This window comes from Chenopodium quinoa, unplaced genomic scaffold, assembly GCF_001683475.1.
Source record: "Chenopodium quinoa cultivar QQ74 unplaced genomic scaffold, ASM168347v1, whole genome shotgun sequence".
In the NCBI taxonomy this organism is placed as follows: Eukaryota; Viridiplantae; Streptophyta; class Magnoliopsida; order Caryophyllales; family Amaranthaceae; genus Chenopodium; species Chenopodium quinoa.
Genome location: NW_018744591.1, coordinates 727,953 through 746,851, shown reverse-complemented (window position 1 = coordinate 746,851; position 18,899 = coordinate 727,953). Strand labels below are relative to the sequence as shown.

Here is an 18,899-nt window from a genome sequence, read left to right as displayed (position 1 = left end):
GCTCGAAATTGGGCTTATGATATATGGTTGGAAAGATTATTTAAATGCCTATCCAAAAAAATAATTATTGGATCAAAATTGTATAGCTATAAAATCATTTTCTCTCAGTGGACACGAAAAGTGGAAAATAGGTTATGGTTTAGGGAAATGAGCTAGAAAATGGATTGGTTCATGAAATATATTGGATAGAACATGGATTTAAGCATTCCAAATATTAAATACTCAACTCTATCAATAATGGCGGTGAATGGTGTTCATCAACGGGTTTGGTTATGGGGTGACATTTTTAGGTGTCTACAAGCCCTAACATGATACTATTAGGAAAGGCAATAAAAGGTATCATAGAAATCATAATTGATATTATATTCTTTACCCTAATCATGATACTAGGAACTTATTGTTGTCACCCTACACATCATACTAAGAAAAACATCCTAACATGATACTAGGAATCAAAATAACAACCTAGACATGATTTATATATCATAATGTCAATAAAACAATTAAAGCACTTACTTGGATGCCTCGTACCTCTTTCTAATAACAAAATACATACGTTAGTAAATTTAAGGAAAATATTAAAACAAAGAATTAAATTAAATAATTGAAATAGATATTTGGGACCAAACCCTCAAAAATATCAAACTTTTCACGTCTAGGGCGAAGGCAACTTCAAATTTGGCTAGGTGTGTCTAGTGCTAATGTATGAGGAATTGTTTGTAAAAGGATAGGCTAGAAAGATAGAGAGAATCAAGAAATTATTGATGAGAGTTTGTTATTTGAAAAAGGGGAGATATGACCTCTAGAAAAAAGAGGGTCGAAAAATAAGAAAAGAATCTGAATTCGAATCGAAATAAAACTCGATGGACAATAGTTTTTGCTGATTTTGTTTTTATCATATCTTTTGATCCAGAAGTCCAAATAAGGCATATAATATTTCGTTGGAAAGATCTTGAAGTCTACTTTTTAACCCAATTAGAACCAGATTAAAATATTTTGTAGATAAAATGATATATCCGAAATAGTGGAAGGGTGTTAGTTTTGGATAGAGTTTCCTATTTAATTCATATCTTTTTCGTTATAGCTCGAATATAACATTATAATATATCATTGGAAAGATAATTTCAAGATCTATCAAACCATATAAGATTTGGATAAATATTATAAGGCATGAAAATAATATCTGACTGTCTTTGAACATCTTTAAATTTGAATAGAATTAGGACTTAAAAAAAGGAAAGTTTTCATAAAAGGAAAGTTTTTATTTAACTCAAATTCTTTAATCTTATCTTTTCAAAAAGGATAATTAAGATCTTTTAGAAACTTATAGAAGCTTCTAATTAATCCTAATTAATTTAGGAATAGGATTAGACCTTTGGACCCTCCACATGATCATTGGGTCGTAGGTAAAAACCGGTTTGGGCCCAGTTTAGTATTTTGGCCATAACTTCCTCATTATTCATTGGAATTGGGCTTATAATATATCATTGAAAAGGTCTTTTCAAGCACCATCGAAATACACTATTATTGGACCCATATCATGGACCAAACTAAACTGGAATGCACGTTTTTCAAAAATAGGGTAAGAAAAGAAATGTTTTCAAAAACAGAATGAAGAGATATTTTAATAAAAACATCCTCATCACTATACTTTTCACACTTTTGCTTTGTTCGATAATAAAATGACATGAAAGCTATTCATCACTGGGTTTGGTTTTGGGTAGACATATTTGGGTGTCTACATGACCGATGCCAAAGGACCGGAAACATTTCAAAGAGAAACGAAATGCCCCAACAACCCATTCTAGAGTTGGAAATTTTTGATGTATGGGGAATAGATTTCATGGGTCCTTTTCCTACTTCATATGGGAATCAATATATCCTTGTTGTCGTTGATTATGTGTCAAAATTGGTGGAAGCTATTGCTTCACCTACAAACAACCATAAGGTAGCAATGAAGATGTTCAAGAAGATAATTTTCCAACAATTTGGCAGTCTGAAGGCGGTTATTAGTGATAATGGATCTAATTTTGTACATAGTGTCTTCCGGAAGATGTTGAAGAAGCATGGAGTTAATCAACGTTTCGGGCTGCTCTATCATCCTTAAACTAGTGGGCATGTTGAAGTGTCTAACCATCAAATCAAATTGATTCTTGAGAATACGGTCGAAAGAAATAGGAAGGATTGGTCGGATAAGATGGATGATGCCTTTTGGGCATATAGAACGACTTTCAAAACTCCTATTGGCACTACTCCTTACCGCTTGGTTTATGGGAAGTCTTGTCATCTTCCGGTCGAACTTGAGCATCGTACCCATTGGGCTATCAAGAAAATCAATTTCGACTTGGCAAATGCAGTTGAGCAACGTTGGCTTGATCTCCATGAGTTGGAAGAACTTCGATTGGATGCATATGATCGTGCAAGCATGTATAAGACTCGCACTAAGAAAGTGCATAATAAACTTATTGAGAAGAAGGAGTTTAATGTTAGTGACAAGGTCCTCCTTTACAATTCTATGATGAGATTATTTCCCGGGAAGCTAATGTCTCGTTGGAGTGATCCTTTTGTTGTTCAAGAGGTTTTTCCTAATGGTGCGGTTGAAATATCTCCTTTTGATTTCTAAAGAACTTTCAAAGTCAATGGTCATAAGCTCAAGCGCTACTATGATGGAGTTTTTGTGGGAGTTGTTCATGATATCACCCTCTATGATCCACCTTGAAGGGTGGAAAACGTCAAGCTAATGACATTAAACAAGCGCTTTTCGGGAGGAAACCCAAGTTTCTAACCATTTTCTCTATTTTCCTTGATTTTTTTTTCTTTTTGTTGTTTCTATTCTTATTTTATTTTCTTTCTTGATTGTGTTTTTAGGTAGTTTTGATTGGGTTTCAAACAATTTTGGTGCCTATTTTAAAGAGAGAGTGATCAAGTTGATGAATTGGAAGTATGATTAAAAAATTGAAGTTTGGTGGGTTCAAATGGTGGGTTCATGAAAATATAGTGTTGAACCCACATTCATGGAGTTTAAAAACTTCTTGCCTCAACCTTCATCATTATCATTCCCCTTGTACTCACCGATGTGCGCACGAGAAGGGATTCGGAAGATTGCATACCCAGAATGGCAAGGGCGCGCGCGATCATTGCGCGGCCGCGCGGCCCTATGGCGCGACCGTGCACCCCCTATTGTTGCTCCTTAAACGCACCGACCTTTTTCTATTTCTCTCTCTTCTTTTCATTTCATTTTCACTTGGTTTTTGTTCAAGCATCATCACCATTTTCCTTCATTATTTTATTACTAAAATTTCACCATCTTTCACTTCATCTAGTTGCTTATTACTCATAATCCCCACTGTAACACTTTCATTGTGGTCTTCTCTTTCCTAAAGTTAAGATATACGGGTACCCTTTGGATTGGGGTTTGTTGCTTGCAATTTGGCATAATTGTGTTTGTTAGTGCTTTGTGTTCCATTTCTTTGTAAACTCTCATCAATCTAAGGTATGATTTCTTCATTTCTATTGATACTTATGATAAATTTTCTACCTTGGTTGTTCATGAGTGTTTAAATTTATTTGGTTCTAACCTCATTATTGTATCCATATTTCTTACTATCTACTTCATTTTTTGTGATAATAATGAAATTTTGGTGATTGTATGAACTTGTGTTTGATGATTTTGCTTGACCATACTATAATTTTGGCACCACCTTTGTTGGATTTATAGTTTGATTATATTGATTTGGAAATGTTGATGTGCATAGTTGATTTTAGATGATGGTTTGGAGTGTTGTTGTTCATGATGCATAATTGTGGGTCATGCTCCTTACTCACTAGAGCATTTTTCAATTATATGTGTAGATGGTTCCTCTCCGTCGAGCTAAGAGGGCTAGATGCTCTACCTATAGGGAGGTGGTTCCTCCTCCTTCCCACATCACAAAGACATATGGAATTGAGTTCACAAAAGAAGAGCATTGAGAAAGATTTGCCAATCTTTCAACTCGGATACTTTTTCTACTAGATTCTATGATTCGTCGGCAACTACTTCGTTGGGTATCGACAATGATGTGAGATTTTTGGCTTGAAATTTGGGGTTAGAGGAATTCTTAAGCCTTCATGCTCCCACCTACTCTTGGATTACTTTTAAATTCCTCTCTTCCCTTGAGATCCTTGAGGAGGATTTGGAAGGTGAAACTGCTCGAAGAATTTCTTTTCAAGTTTTCAACAATGATCATTCGGTGCCTCTTTCCTATCTCAACGAGGTTTTCAAGTTCCCAACTCGAAGTGAGGATGTCCCACTTGTTTATCCGGCATTTGAGGCTTTTCAACGTGATAACAATTATTGTGAGTTCAAGTGGTGGAGGCATATATCTATCGAGGACTCATATAGTCCTCAATATTCAAAAGCGACGTCAATTATTCATGCGGCCTTGAGGTATATTAGCCGACATCTTACATATGCCTTCTTCTCCAAGGAGTCCCTTGGTGCTATTTTCCGAGAGGAGTTGAGTTGGTTATGGCTAGCGGATAAGCCATTTGAAGAGGGGGTAGCGTTCATTGACTTTGCTTCGCATTTGCTTGACCGTTTCATTGATATAAGAGATGGTATCTTTCTCTCCGGAAGTATCTAATTAGGGGGTATGATTACCATTTTGATTCTTTCCCTCAACAAGAAGTATGAAGCAATGCTAGAGTCACTTGTCCCTATCCATGATAAAAGGGAGAAAGCTCCTTACCACTTCTTAAGCATCTATGCCATGATAAATCAACGTTTTCTAAAGCGCACCACCAAAGCAAACTTGTACATTTGGAAGGTTACAAGGACTACGAATTGGTTCCCCATCCCTCACCCCGAGGCTATGGTTAGATGTGTGGGCAACCCTCTTCCAAGGTGCCGATTGATCAAGCCCTCAAGGGAGCTCCGTAGCCAAACCTCCGGCATAATCCTTATCTCCCTCTTGCTCCCTCTTCATCCCAGGGAGGTAAATCTTCCCAGGGATTTACATCCTCGACTCCTCCCTCTTCTTCTACTATTTCTACTATTGACTTGTCTGTTTTGCATTCGAAAATTGATTCCATAGCGAATGTTCTAAATTGTTCAACATTGGGGTACAATTTTTTATTAGGCTATGACTTTCATGCTAGGAAAGTCTACGATTTTCATGTCATGAGGGGGGATATCCAACCATATGTTAACTACCCGTACCTACCGGTCCAACAAGGACCCGTGCCTCAATGGGAGTCGTTTGATGAGACCGTCGGCCCTAGGTTGTGTTATCCTTATTGGGAGGGGCCTAATGTATCTCCCAATGCCATTAGGGGGACCTCCTCGGCCTCTTACGATTATAAAAGGCCGGGAGGGTGTGATTTTACTTACGATCCGGCAAATCCTAACCCTTTTTCCCTCACCTGAGCTGAGACTTTTAGCCGTTGGGGTTTATCGGGCGAGCCAGTCCTTGATGATTGGTCCCACCTTTTTGCTAGGGATAAAGCCGAGAGGACGAAGAGGTTGAAGGGTAAGGGCCCTATGCTCATGGATGATGTTTCTAGCTAGATTTCTTCTGATGTTGGTGAGGGGAGTACTCATTCTACCCCTTACCACAGTGCCGAGTGATACTATAATCGCTACCCTCCCTTTTATGCTTGTGTGCTTTTCTTTTGTTTCATTGCCAGCTTGTAGCTTGGTTTTAGCTTTGGGGGGGGGGGTAGCTCATTTTTAGCTTGGGGGAATATTCTTATGTCTGCTGTGCTTCTTTTGTCTCCCCCTTGCTTTTATGGTTCACTTTGGCTTTATCTCACACCTGGTGTTTTTCTCTGCTGATGATTTATGTTGTTGTCTATTCCCTGCGATAGTATTCTGCTGATGTTTCTTGGTTTTGTTATCTAACTGATGGTTTTTGCTGCTGATGATATATTGATGATCTAGTTCTTGATTTCTATTTTCCTGATGTTTGATTGCTCTCTGATTGGCTGATTTTTCTCTCTTCTCTATGATTCTCTATCTCTGCTTCTCTGATCATTTCTGTCACCTATGATGTTGTTTGATTTTGTATGGAAGTTACCAACAATTTTGTTTATGTATATAGCTTTTTTTTTCTCTCTCTTGGTATGTTATCCTTGCATTTGCTCTTGGAGTATCCTGACAGTTGCGTTTGCTTTCTTTCATACTCTTTCGCATTGCTTGGAATACCCGGTGATATCTTTCTTTTTCTTTTCTCCCTTTATCTTTCTTGATTACATAGTTTAGGATTGGTTTTAGGAAAAGTTGAATGGTTCGAGGATGGATGCTTTTAACACTTAGAGTGTTTGGGATCATTAGCGATGTTGTCATATGATCACTTGTTTGTTGATTGGGAATTACATGTTAGACTTGCATATTCGTTCCATTCTTTATTTTCCTACTTTTCCTTTATCTATGTTTTTCTTTTTCTCCTTTCTTATCTTTTATTTTTCTTTCTTCTTGTTTTTGGTATTTGGTATGTTTTAAGGCTTTATTTGTCTTTTTTTTTCTTTTGAATTGGACTATATACAACCGATTTTTGCTTTTGAATGAATATCTTCCTAAATGGTATGGGTATGCACAGTTTGAGAATATTCTTGGTTGACTCTAGGATAAGTGTATGCTAAGGTAGCTGTTTTAGAACTAGGAGGATCATGAAACTAGATTCTACTTGTTTGTGGCATGGTGGTAGTTACTTCCTATGGTCGATTTGACACCTATAGTGAGTTTTTGCTACCTCCATGTGAGGTTCATCATTTTTCAAGCCTTATACATATTTTGCATGAGCGTCATGGATCCTTGACTATTGCAGACCTAATCTTGAATCTTGACTCATAATTCTCTAACTGGAGACCGAACCAACTAGGAAGGATAAAGGCAACTTTTCGGGGTGGTAATTTTTCATTTCTAGGATCTTTCTTTCTTTTTAGTTCTTTAGATTTACATTTCCCTTCTTGCTAACCATTTAAGTCTTTTCCCTTCTTTTCAAGCCACATCTTTAGATTTTGAGCCTTTTGTTTCGTTTCCATTCTTGGTTTTTGTGAAGCAATTGATCATTTTTGTTGGAGTTTGTGGTGGAGAAGTTTGGATATTTGGTTCTCTTGAAAGCAAGCCTATGTTGTGATATTTGTGTGAATAATGGCAAATGATTGATGGAAAAAGCTTAAGTAAAAAGGCAAGGACTTAATAAATGCATAATTGTAAAAGCCGTCCAAAGTTAAAGAGGCATGGACAATTACTTTGAAAGAAATGAAAAAATAAAAATAAAAGTTGAAAATGAGAAAAAATCCAAAAATGTTTTGATGTGATTCTTTTCCTCTTTAAGCATTGAGGACAATGCTTCCTTTTAGCTTGGGGGAGAAGCGTTTACGCTTTTTGTATATATGCTATTGGATATAGCTTTGAATAAGCTTGGGGGTATTAGTTTGTTTTTGTTTGGTGACTTCTCGGTTTTGGTGTCGAGGTTTGGCCAATCTTTTCTTCATCACCTAGGTGTACCACCAAATTTTAAAATTTTAACCTACCCCTAACCTTTTTCCCTTACGTTACAACCATTGGGAAAGACCTTTCGACCTAGAGGTTGGTCAAATTTCAAGGGAGGGCATTATGAGTTAAAGCTTAAAGAGAGGGGATGCATAGTCAAGACGTCGTGTAGCCCAAAAATATGTTCTTTTTCGGCTACTTCGAGGAGCTATTGAGATGCTCATTAGAGGGAGATTTGAGACTATATGGAGAACACGGTAAGATCGAACAGGATGAAGGTGAATGGGAGACTTGAGACTATTGTGATAACAAATTCTCTATGCTTAGCATACTCTATGTTTCAATCAACCTCGGATATCTTGAAACTTGCATACCCCTATTTGCTTAAGAAAGATGTTTATTCATTTAAAATGTGGTCATTTTGTAAAGTCCAATTCGTAAAGTTTTCAATTTTGTTTTTCTTTCTTTTATTTTCCTTTTTGTGGTTTGCGTCATGTATGTTGGTGGAGAGTTATGGGTTAAGCTCTTAGGAAACCTTTACGAGACCTCACTCGTCCTCATAGGCTACTTTGGGGTTTAAAAGGCTTGTTGTAGCTAAAAACAACCGTGATTCCTACGTTAGAGAGTCTTAGTGTATATTCCCATCTTATGTCTTTCTTTTTCTTTTTGAATAAGTCTTTCATCCCTATTCTTTCTTGCTTTGTTGTGCTTGAGGACGAGCAAAAGTCTAGCTTGGGGGAATTTGATGAGTCTCATTTATGGCACTCATTTGTTCTCTTTTACGATATTTTAGATTGCTTTTGTAGCTCTTTCCTATCCTTTCTCTTTAGTTTCGCTTTTTATTTCTTCAATTTACTCTTTACTTAGTTGATTTTCCTTTTTATGCATTTCTTGGTTTATTTTGTTATTTTTCCTTTTATTTGCTTGTTTTCTTTCATTTTTCAGGTTAAGATCGTTATCCAAAGGCTCCCGAGGCCCGTTTTCAATTTTGGCATTGACTAGGATGCCCAATGTTCTCCATTTGAAGCTCAAGCATGGAGAAGTACAATTTCCCAAATACTTCAAGTCGTGCATTCAAGCCGTGGGTGCACGATTTCTAGTGTTGAACCCACAAACATGGAGTTTGGAAACTGCAAGATCCCGTGTTTATCAAGAGCATTGAGCGGAACGCACGAGGAGCATCAACATGATGGTGAAGAGGGTTGCCATGTTCCCAGGCGCGGGCGCGCCTCTCTCTGGCGCAAGCGCGCCTGTCTGGGTCTCTGTTCTGTACCCAGATTTGTGCTGCCGCGCTCCCTCTTATAGTTGGCCGCGCCAATACAGGTTTATTTTAGTTTTGATCTAACTAACTTCTCTTTGTTAGTTTTTCTCTATTCTTAGAGGAGAGTTTAATTTTTCTGAAATTAGAATAGAATTAGGTTAGATTTTTAGAGAGAGAAACTCTAGTTTATAGAGAGAGAAGTTCTTGATTGATGATTGAAGATTGATGATTCCAAGTGTTTTTTTTTCCATTGAATTGAAGAAAGTTTGTAAAAATTTCTTTACTTTAATGCAATCTAAGTTTTGATCTAAATTTCATTGTTAATTGTTCAAGTTGATTGATTTTTTAATTGGTTTATTCTTGATTAATATGATGATGATGAATTTGTTGGTTAGCTTAGTTTTGATATTGATTTCCATGAATTGTAAGTAGTTTTCTTGCTAGGGAAATGGTGAAGCATATATGAGTAATGGATTTATGCTAATTGGGGGAAATTGATGGAGTTGATGTTGTGATTAAATTGGTTGATTGATTATGTGCATGTGTGTGTTTAATTTAAAGTGATCAACCTAGTTACTCGCACTAGATTGCATTTTAAGTTCACATTGATACGGAAAATTGTTTTGTGGCTTACATTTGTCGATTGAGTAGGTTTGCAAGTTTCCTAGCTAGAGTCTCTTGTAGTTGGCACTATTTTGACCTCTAGAGGATTAGCCTACCATACTCTGTTGATTTCTTAATTGAGTTTGCCTCGCAACACTCGACTTAGTCATCTCCAATCCTAATTAGTTGAATTAATTACGAGTTTATGTGGATCCATACCCTAGTGCTTGATAATTTTGATTTCATTTCGATTGTTTGATTGGTATAATAGACACACCTCAATTCATTGCTTCAAAATAGCTTATCTTTAACATTAGCATTCACCCTCCCATTCCTAGTTGTTCGGCCCTCGACTTACCCTATGCTAGGTATAAGGGTGTGTTAAGAGATTATAAATTTTGTTTTGACCAAGGGTAGATTAGTTTTCAACAACCTAGTCTCCACCCTTGATCAATGTGTTTATTTCCCTTGCAAAGAAAAGTAAAGAAATAAAAGAAAGAAAATAAGAATGATCTCACTAGGCTTCCAAGCACTGCCTATAAAAATAGTTAACCAAGGGAGAGATCTCCCCACGGTTAACATTAGCATCATACAAATGTTGATGTTGGAGAAACATACCTTGTTTCATCTCCAAAATGTCTCTCATTTGATTATAAATTTCTTCAAAAACTTTGATCATACATGCCTTCCAAACAAATTTGCATCCCCTTCATATGCTTACTAAGAGCATCCATATCAGGGTTAGCAAATTTCTATTATTGTTGCTCTTGATGTTGTTTTTGCGGTTGTCGTTATTGGCGTTGTTGTTGACAATGTTGTTGTTGAAAACAATTAAAAATCCAAGTTACATACTCCACAAACACCACAATAGCACCACAAAACACTTCCAAAAACCAAATTCACAACTCCTTGAACAATGACACCAATCACATAAGCAACAACTCACTACCAAAAATCCAAATCTCCATTTTCTTGCAATCACCACAAAATTAACCAATTTTGCTACACAAACATACAACAATACAATGTTAAGCAAATTTAATCAATAACAATCACAAATAATCAACCAAAAATCATTTTTAATCATCAAAATAACCAAAACACATACTACTACTATTCACTAACATGAACTATCAAAATCTTGCAACAGTATGATATAATTATGTAAAATTGAGTTAAAGAAGAAGATTATACTACACTAGAAGAAAGATTGATCAAGAAATAGCCCAAATTCCCACTAAGAAGAAAAACCCCAAATTGGTCTTCAATGGAGGAGACACATTGGAGATTGATAATTGAAGAAAGTATTATGATTTTTATTGTTAAAGATGATTTTGTTGAAGGAATTTGATAATTTGTGATGGATTTTTATGATTGAAGGTACAAATTTGATGAACAAAGCTAAGATTTTCGGTGTTCTTGAGTGAGAAAGAGATAGTGCGTGCTAGGTTAAGGGTGAAGGGGAAATGAGGGAAAGAAAGGAGAAAGAATGAAAAATAAAGGGCTCGGCCTGCTTGGCACACCCGCACCTCTTGGCTTCCTTCTGTAAATTTTTTCTCGATGCATTCTACTGTGGGCTCATTGTCCAATATCATCCCGGGATTATTGAACCCAACAAGTATGGAAGTTTCAAAACACGATTGAAGTGGGTTCAACATCCACTAATAATGAGAGCACCACAACAAACCCACCAAGTTTAAATTTACTTCAAATTTTAACACAACTTTCTCTAACTTACCTAACTACATTACCTTACCCTTTTACCTAAAAATTCGATAAAATCGAATATATTCTCATCAAAAACACGAGAGCTTCCCATTGCTCATGCTTGCTTGAAATTATCCATATCCAATAAATTTGATCTATCAATCTAAAAAAAACAAGTGAAAGGAAAGAAAAACAAAAGAAAGAAAATTAAGAAAATTAGAAATCAAGAGAAAAAGGGTTAGAAATCCGGGTTGCCTCCCGGGAAGCGCTTGCTTAAGGTCCTAAGCTCGACCCTTCCTCCAAATCACGGAGGGTCAAAAAGCTCCACCTTATCCAAAATGGTGGAGAGGGTAAAATCATTGCAAAGCTTGTGCAAAATCGCATCATGAACCATGTCATCATGAATCATAGATACCGAATCAAACTCTTTAGACTTCAACTTCCTCTTGTATCTCTTGGAAACTCTCTTTATTCTCTTCCTTGATCTCTTCTTCCTTGGATCCTTGAGATCCTCATGATCACCACTTGAAAAATAATTCTCATCTTCCTTCAAATAAAGTTCAAACCAAGAAGGCATTTCAAACTCATCCTCAAGCTTTGAGGGATCCTTGTCTTCTTCACTAACAACCTTGCTCTCAACACTTTTAGGAACATCATCACAAGCTACAAGCATATCGTTAGTAAAAGACACAAACATTAGCATTCGACGACAATGAGTTCATGCACATAATTCCTTGCACATAAGATAGAGACTCATGCATCGACTTGAGCTTAAAACTTGCCTTACCATCACCAACACACAAAGTAATCATGCCACCTTTCACATCTATTAAAGAACCCTAACTTTCTAAGAATGACCTCCCTAGGATGATAGGAATGGTGTCATCTTCCGCAATCTCTATCACAATGAAATCAATGGGAATAATGAACTCTCCTATTTTGTGGATCACATCCTCAATTCTACCCTTTGGGAACTTAATAGAACGGTCGGCCAATTGAAGGGTCATGTTCGTTGAAAGGAGCTCACCTAAGTTGAGTTTCTTGAAAACGGAGTAAGGCATGATGCTAACACTAGAACCAAGATCACAAAGGGAATTTTGAAATAATTTCATATTAATATTACAAGGAATAGAGAAATTTCTGGGATCTTTCATCTTTGGGGGAAAATCATTATGGATAAAGGCACTACAATAGTCCCTTAAACTCACCGGTTCAACCACATTGTAATCTCTCTTACCGCTCAAGATTTCCTTAAGAAATTTAGAGTAGTTAGGCATTTCTCCCAAAACATCGGTGAAAGGAATAGAAAGAAGGATCTTCCTAAGTATCTCGATAAATATCCCAAATTTTTCATCCAACTTACACCTATTGAAATTTTTAGGATATGGAAGTCTCGGTTTGAAATCCTCATCTTGCTTCCTCTCTTTTTCAACACTCTTCTCATTAGAACTCTCACTCATCTTACTAGACTCATCACTCATCTTTTTCTCTTGAACTTCCTCCTTGCTCACACTCCTTGACACCATGTTCTCATTTATTACTTCTAATTTATTAAATCTAAATTAATTTATAGAACTAATTTAATGAGCATAAAAATGAAAAAATTAAACAAATCCAACTTTAATTAAAATTTCACAAAAAGTGCACACAACCAAAATTATTTCCAAGAACCATTCTTTAATAAAATTTGTTTAACTTGGTGCAATAAACAATAAGGGAATCACTCACTATTAATTTATTTAATTAAATTAATCATGAGATTTTGACAAAATAAAAGGGAGTTGGAAAAATGAACACAAGCTCAATAAAAATTCCTACTTTAATACTTGTAGATCCTTGAAAAATTATATCTTCCAATATGAAGATAAATGAAATTTCTATCACAAGTTTCAAACTTTATGATTCCAATAAACTTAATAAATGATTAAATCAAAAGTTGAACAAAAAAAATCATATAGTTTAGAAACTCAAAGTTTCAATCACTTAAAACAATTAAAGATTGAATCTTTAGTACTTGGAAGCCACAAAGAACAAACTTTTCACACTTAATGCTATTAATTTGCAATTATGTGAAAAATAAACCAAACTTTCCAACACAATTACTACCAAGTAATCATGCTAAAAGAGGTTTAAAATAGCATATAAATTAATGAATGAACCAAATACATAACCACCATAAATATGCAATGAATTTTCAAGGTTATAAAGACTTAAAATTTTTCGCCAAAACGAAAAATCCCTCGAATAGTGCATTTTTGGTTGTTGTTTTGGCTAAAAACAAACTTTTGAAGGGTAAAACCATTTCCAGAACACCTTTTCTACAAAAATTCACTATTTTTGGGAGAAAATTTGGGTTTGATAGCTGAAGTCAACTCTAATACGAGATTAAAATTAATAAAACTGAGCTACTAATCTAATTAACAACTTAAAACCAGAAAAATTAAGCCATAAAAACACCTTGAAAAATATGATTATAAAAATAAATGAGCAAGGCTCCGATACCACTGTTGGGTTTCGGTGAGTCCCCCCTCCTCTGAATACCCCAAAACAAAACTCACAATAACTGTAACCATAAACATAATAAACACAAGACTAAGTAATTATTACATTGTAGCGTGCTTCGCTCACCAAAACAAGCTCTTATTTGAAATCCTTCAAGTCCCGCTTACACGGCGACCTCCTTCAAGGTCCACCCGCAACGCAAGCACCGAACCAGTTTAATGCCTTGGAGTTAGCAAGGCATGACCTAAAAAAAACCCGAGTAATTAGTGTTCAAAGGTTTTCACACTGTGATGCCTTTTTCCATACTGATTCAAGTGAAGAATTCCCAACTACCTAGGTTGGTATTTATAGGCAAAGGCTCTCAAAATTCTCATCATCTTTCCATGTGGGAGATTTTCATTTTATTCATTTTATTTTAAATCTAAAATAAAATAAATAAGCAAGCTACTAATAAATCAACAAGTGTCAAGCTCACATGAGGGGTTAGGTGAGGACCATTTAGAGGAGGGGGGACAAACTTGCTCCTCAGTCTCCTTGTGATAACCGGCCACCTCATCTCTCTTACCCTCTCTTGTTATGTGCCACATGGAAGCCCCACTTAGGCACCAAGGCACCCCAAGTGAGCTGCCATGCTTTCTCTTTTGCTCGAGGCTACCCACGGCCAGCAGGCCCAACACGCTTGTGCGGGCTGCTGCAGCCGTCGGCTGCTGCTAGCTCCCTCGGCTAGCATGCCTTGCACCATATGTGCGGGCTGCTGCTGGCCCAATGCACAAATGGTTGTGGCAGCCATGCTAGCATGCACCAGCCATCCATAGGCTCGGCTTGGTGCGCATGCTAGCCACCATGCCCCTAGCACTCGGTTTTCTCGGGGTATTCATATGCTAGGAGTATTTTGTGAATTTGTTGATTTATTAATTTTTCTCGTCTCGTCTTTTTATTATTTTTTACTTGACTTTTGAAACTCGGTTTCGACACTCCAAGTTTGAATTTCCGAAGTCTAAATATTAATTACTTGGGCGACTTATTATTTCCCTTCGAATGAATTTGTCGCTTCAGTTCGCTAGTTTCTTGGGTGTGACCCGAAGGGTTCAGTCAAGATTAAGCTGTAATATTAATTACTTACTAATATTACTGATCGAAAGCGACCTCCACCTAGGCATTTCGATCACTTTCACTCACTGAATAATTAGCTTTCTGATAATTTCGAACCCTCTATCGGAATTATACACTTGTTTAAAGGACACCATTCCCTTCATCATTTACATCCATTTGTTGCTCATCTTGAATTTCTTCGAGAACCACTTTACTCTTAGTTGGCTTTCTATAGAGAAATTCTTTTTCTAGAAAGACACCATTGCGAGCAACAAACACTTTAATATCCTCACAAATGTAGAAGTAATACCCTTTTATTTCTTTGGGATAACCCGCGAAGAATAATTTATCTGATTAAGGGCCTAGATTATCACCTTGTAAACGTTTTACATAGGCTTCACATCCCCAAATCTTAAGAAAAGGCAACTTTAGAGCTCTTCCATTCCACATCTCATATGGAGTCTTTTCTACCGCTTTGGATGGGCTTCTATTCAGTACTTTAGCAGCTGCTTCCAATGCATATCCCTAGAACGATATGTGAAGATCAGTAAAGCTCGTCATGGACCGAACCATGTTTAGAAAGGTTCTATTCCTCCTTTCTGATAAACCATTTGATTATGTTGTTCCTAGAGCAGTTAACTGTGAAAGTATTCCACAATTAATCAGATGTTCATCAAATTCTTGGGTTAGATATTCACCACGGCGATCGGATCGCAACGCTTTAATCATTTTCCGAAGTTGGTTTTGTACTTCATTATGGAATTATTTGAACTTTTCATCAGTGAATGTAACCAAATCTACTTAAATCATAAGTGAAAGTAATGAAGTAACTAAATCCACCCCTAGCTTTTGAACTCATTGGTCAACGCACATCTGTATGTATAAGTCCAATAGATCACTAGCTCTTTAACCTATTCCTGAATAGGGTGACTTGGTCATTTTACCTAGCAAGCATGACGCACAGTTTTCAAATGATTAATAATCAAATAAAGAAAGGAGACTATACTTATGTAATTTCTGGATGCGCATTTGGTTAATATGACCTAGCCTACAATGTCATAGGTAAGTTTAGTTTGAACACTCTATTCTTTGCTTTTTATGATATATGTTATAGACATGGGTCGTATAATCTAATACATATAAACTAGTAACCAATTTAGCACTAACGTATCAAATATTTTCCCTTGAAATAAAACAACATTTGTCTTTAATTTCAAATGAAAATCTTTAATATCTAAAACATGAACTGAATAATGCATTTAGTAATCGTAGGAACATAATAACAGTTATTAAGTACCAAAATGAGTCAAGATGGGAGCTTGAGTTCATAGCTTCCAATAGCAAGTACAGCAACAATTGCTCCATTTTCTACTCAAAGCATCATCTCCCCTTTAGCTAGCCTTCTACTCGCTTTCCGAAGTTGGTTTTGTACTTCATTATGGGCCTCGTCCTCTCATGCTCGATCTAGGCCCTTTTTGTTACCTTATAAGATCCGTCCAAGTGGGCTTTAGCCTATTTTACTTGTTTAAATATCGTTAGTACCTATAGCTATAAGAAAACGACGACCCAAATGTCCGAACTTAATTATCTCCATAATTTGATCCATTTATATATCTAGTAATTGCACAGGACGAAGTCATAAATCCTTTAATCTCCCCCTTTTCTGAGACAAGTGTGCAATATTCAAATTCCTTAACTTAATATGGTTATTTTATAATATGATTTCATCACATATCGAGATCATATTAATCTGCAAATCGTTTCTTGAAATTTGAGTTAGAATTACAAAACCAAATGATTAATGAGTAATACATTTGAACGCGGCCACGTATTTTCTTAATTCTCCCTCTTCAAGTGGCCATGACACATTTCTTAATATAATAGGTAGACTCAATCTAATCTTGTGGCAACAAGGCTCCCACTCAACTTTTGAAATAACCAGGAAACACCCTTTATAATCTCCAGTTACGGGTAGAAGTTTGAGTGTACCACAGTCATAACATCCATTGAATGAAACCAATGTTAAAATTTCCACTCATGTCAAAGGAATCCACTAATATATCCGGAAGCTCTATACTTGAACTTCAAAGTAGGTCATTAGTTCAATCATGCATCATTCACTTGAAATCATTATTTAAGTTCAATCATGTCAAAGTGAATGACTGAGCATCACTATGCCCCTATAGCCCATGAAACTGTGCTATCCAATCAATCTTACATGCTAGTCCATTCATTTAAATCATTTATATCCACTTTGATGAATTCAAACTAGGAACTTAAATAATATATTAATTTTGTTCACCTGTGGGGTTTCATTCACCAGGTCATCAACCTGATGAGCCCATTAATTCATAATTATATTGGACATTTTATTTAATTTCCACAACAATAATTAAATAAGAGAAATGAAATTTCTATTTTAAACATAATTCTACAAATATATCCATTCCTTATGTAATATGTTTTCTCAAAACATACACAACTTAAATTACATTACTTGCTTCAATCCAAGTCTTTAATATGGCTCTCATAACTTAGTCTATGGAAGGGGTTTAATGATTTCTCACTCATAATAAAACTTTGCAGATCATGACATCCCGCTTGTCATTGATCTTATAAATGAGGTGATATCTCATATCTATTTGTTTGGATTTATGGTGTGACCCTGGCTCCTTTATTTTGGCAATAGTATCCTTTTAGTTACAGGAAAATTTGATCCAAACTTCCTCCTTAACTACTCTTAATGTAGCACACATATTCTTATATTGAGCATGCTACAGTGTTATGCTTTGAACTCTTCAAGCTTACTATACTTCTCTATACAGACACAAAAATGTATTTAGATCAACATCTAAAGTCATCTTATTTGTTTGGAAAACTTGCATCCGTATAACCTTTTGACCACTTGTTCACTCTTAACACCATAAACTAGAAACATTCCCTTAGTTCTTCACAAGTACTCAAGGATTTGTTCTTAGTAGCTTTTAGTGCTACACATGCACAATTCATATGTAACATCTTGCTTAGTACATATCATGGAAAATATAATGGACCTTTTTGCAAAAGCATGAGGTACACTATCCATACAACTCAACTCTACTAGCTTTTGAAGACAGTGAGTTTTACTAAGCGTAATACCATGAAACATGGGAAAAACATCCTCTCTTAGAGTCTTGCTTCATGAACTTGTCAAGATCCTTATAGACATAAATTACTCGATGTTGTCCAATCATTCTCAAAGTTTCACTTCGTGGATCTTGATTCCCAATATGCACATAACATCTCCTAAGTCTTTCATATGGAAACAACTCCTTAACCACTGCTTGACTGATTCAAGCATTGATATGTCATTTCATAAGAATTGTATTTCATCTACATACATGACCAAGAGGACCAATTGCTCCCACTAAACTTCTTGTCTCTACAAGATTGCTTATCATTCTTTGAGGAAATCAAACTGTTTGATTGTCTAATCGAAAAGAATTTTCCAACTCCCTGATGCTTACTTCAATCCATTAAATGAATTTCTGAAGTTTGCAAAACTTTCTAGGATTTCTGGTATTTAAAACATTTAGGTTGTATCATATACGTATCCGCCATCAAGAACATTTCAAGTAGGTGATTTTGATATCCAATGCTAAACTTCATAATTGAAATCAGCAATCACTAGAAGAATCCGAATAGGCTCACGCATCTAATAGGTTTGACCCTATTTGTAAGAATGTCATGGACTAACACATCTTTACAAACATGGAGTCTATACTGGATTTCTTGGCTTTCATCCATTTCTTGAGTTGGCACTTATCCAAAGCTTGCATGTAGGGAGGGCATGGATTCCAACTATTCCATTGGGAAAATTTTAAAATCCACCTTTTACTAGAATTTTAAAAAACTATTTGTTTTGATCCTAAGTAACCTACAGTAGGTATGAGCAACAATAGAATTATTCTCTTTGACTCTTTAAAGCCTTTCGTTCAAGTGGGACGATAGAAGCCTCGCTAATGGAATTAGCTTGCTTCGACACATGGTTTATCAAATTAACTGATTTCATATGCCTTCGTCTCTAATATAGTGTTATCCACATCCATTTGTTTCCCGTCTTGAATCTCATCCAGATCTAACTTTACTCCCACTTGGCTGTGTAGGAAGAGATTTCTTTCTATAAAGACACTATCGAGAACAACAAATACTTTGTTATCTAACGAGTGTAGGAATAATATCTCTTAGTTTCCATGAGAAAACCCACAAAGAACTATTTGC

General features: G+C 36.0%; 1 protein-coding gene across 1 annotated transcript; it reads left to right on the top strand.

Annotated features, from left to right (window-relative positions):
• The first annotated feature begins 2,197 nt into the window (after positions 1-2,197).
• Positions 2,198-2,623, top strand: LOC110699551. Its single transcript, XM_021877040.1, has one exon. The coding sequence runs from the start codon at positions 2,198-2,200 to the stop codon at positions 2,621-2,623; it is 426 nt and encodes a 141-aa protein (XP_021732732.1).
• The last annotated feature ends 16,276 nt before the right edge of the window (positions 2,624-18,899 follow it).

Coding starts and splice junctions, on each gene's coding strand:
- LOC110699551 (XM_021877040.1), top strand. CDS start 2,198: ATGGATGATGCCTTTTGGGCATATAGAACGACTTTCAAAACTCCTATT.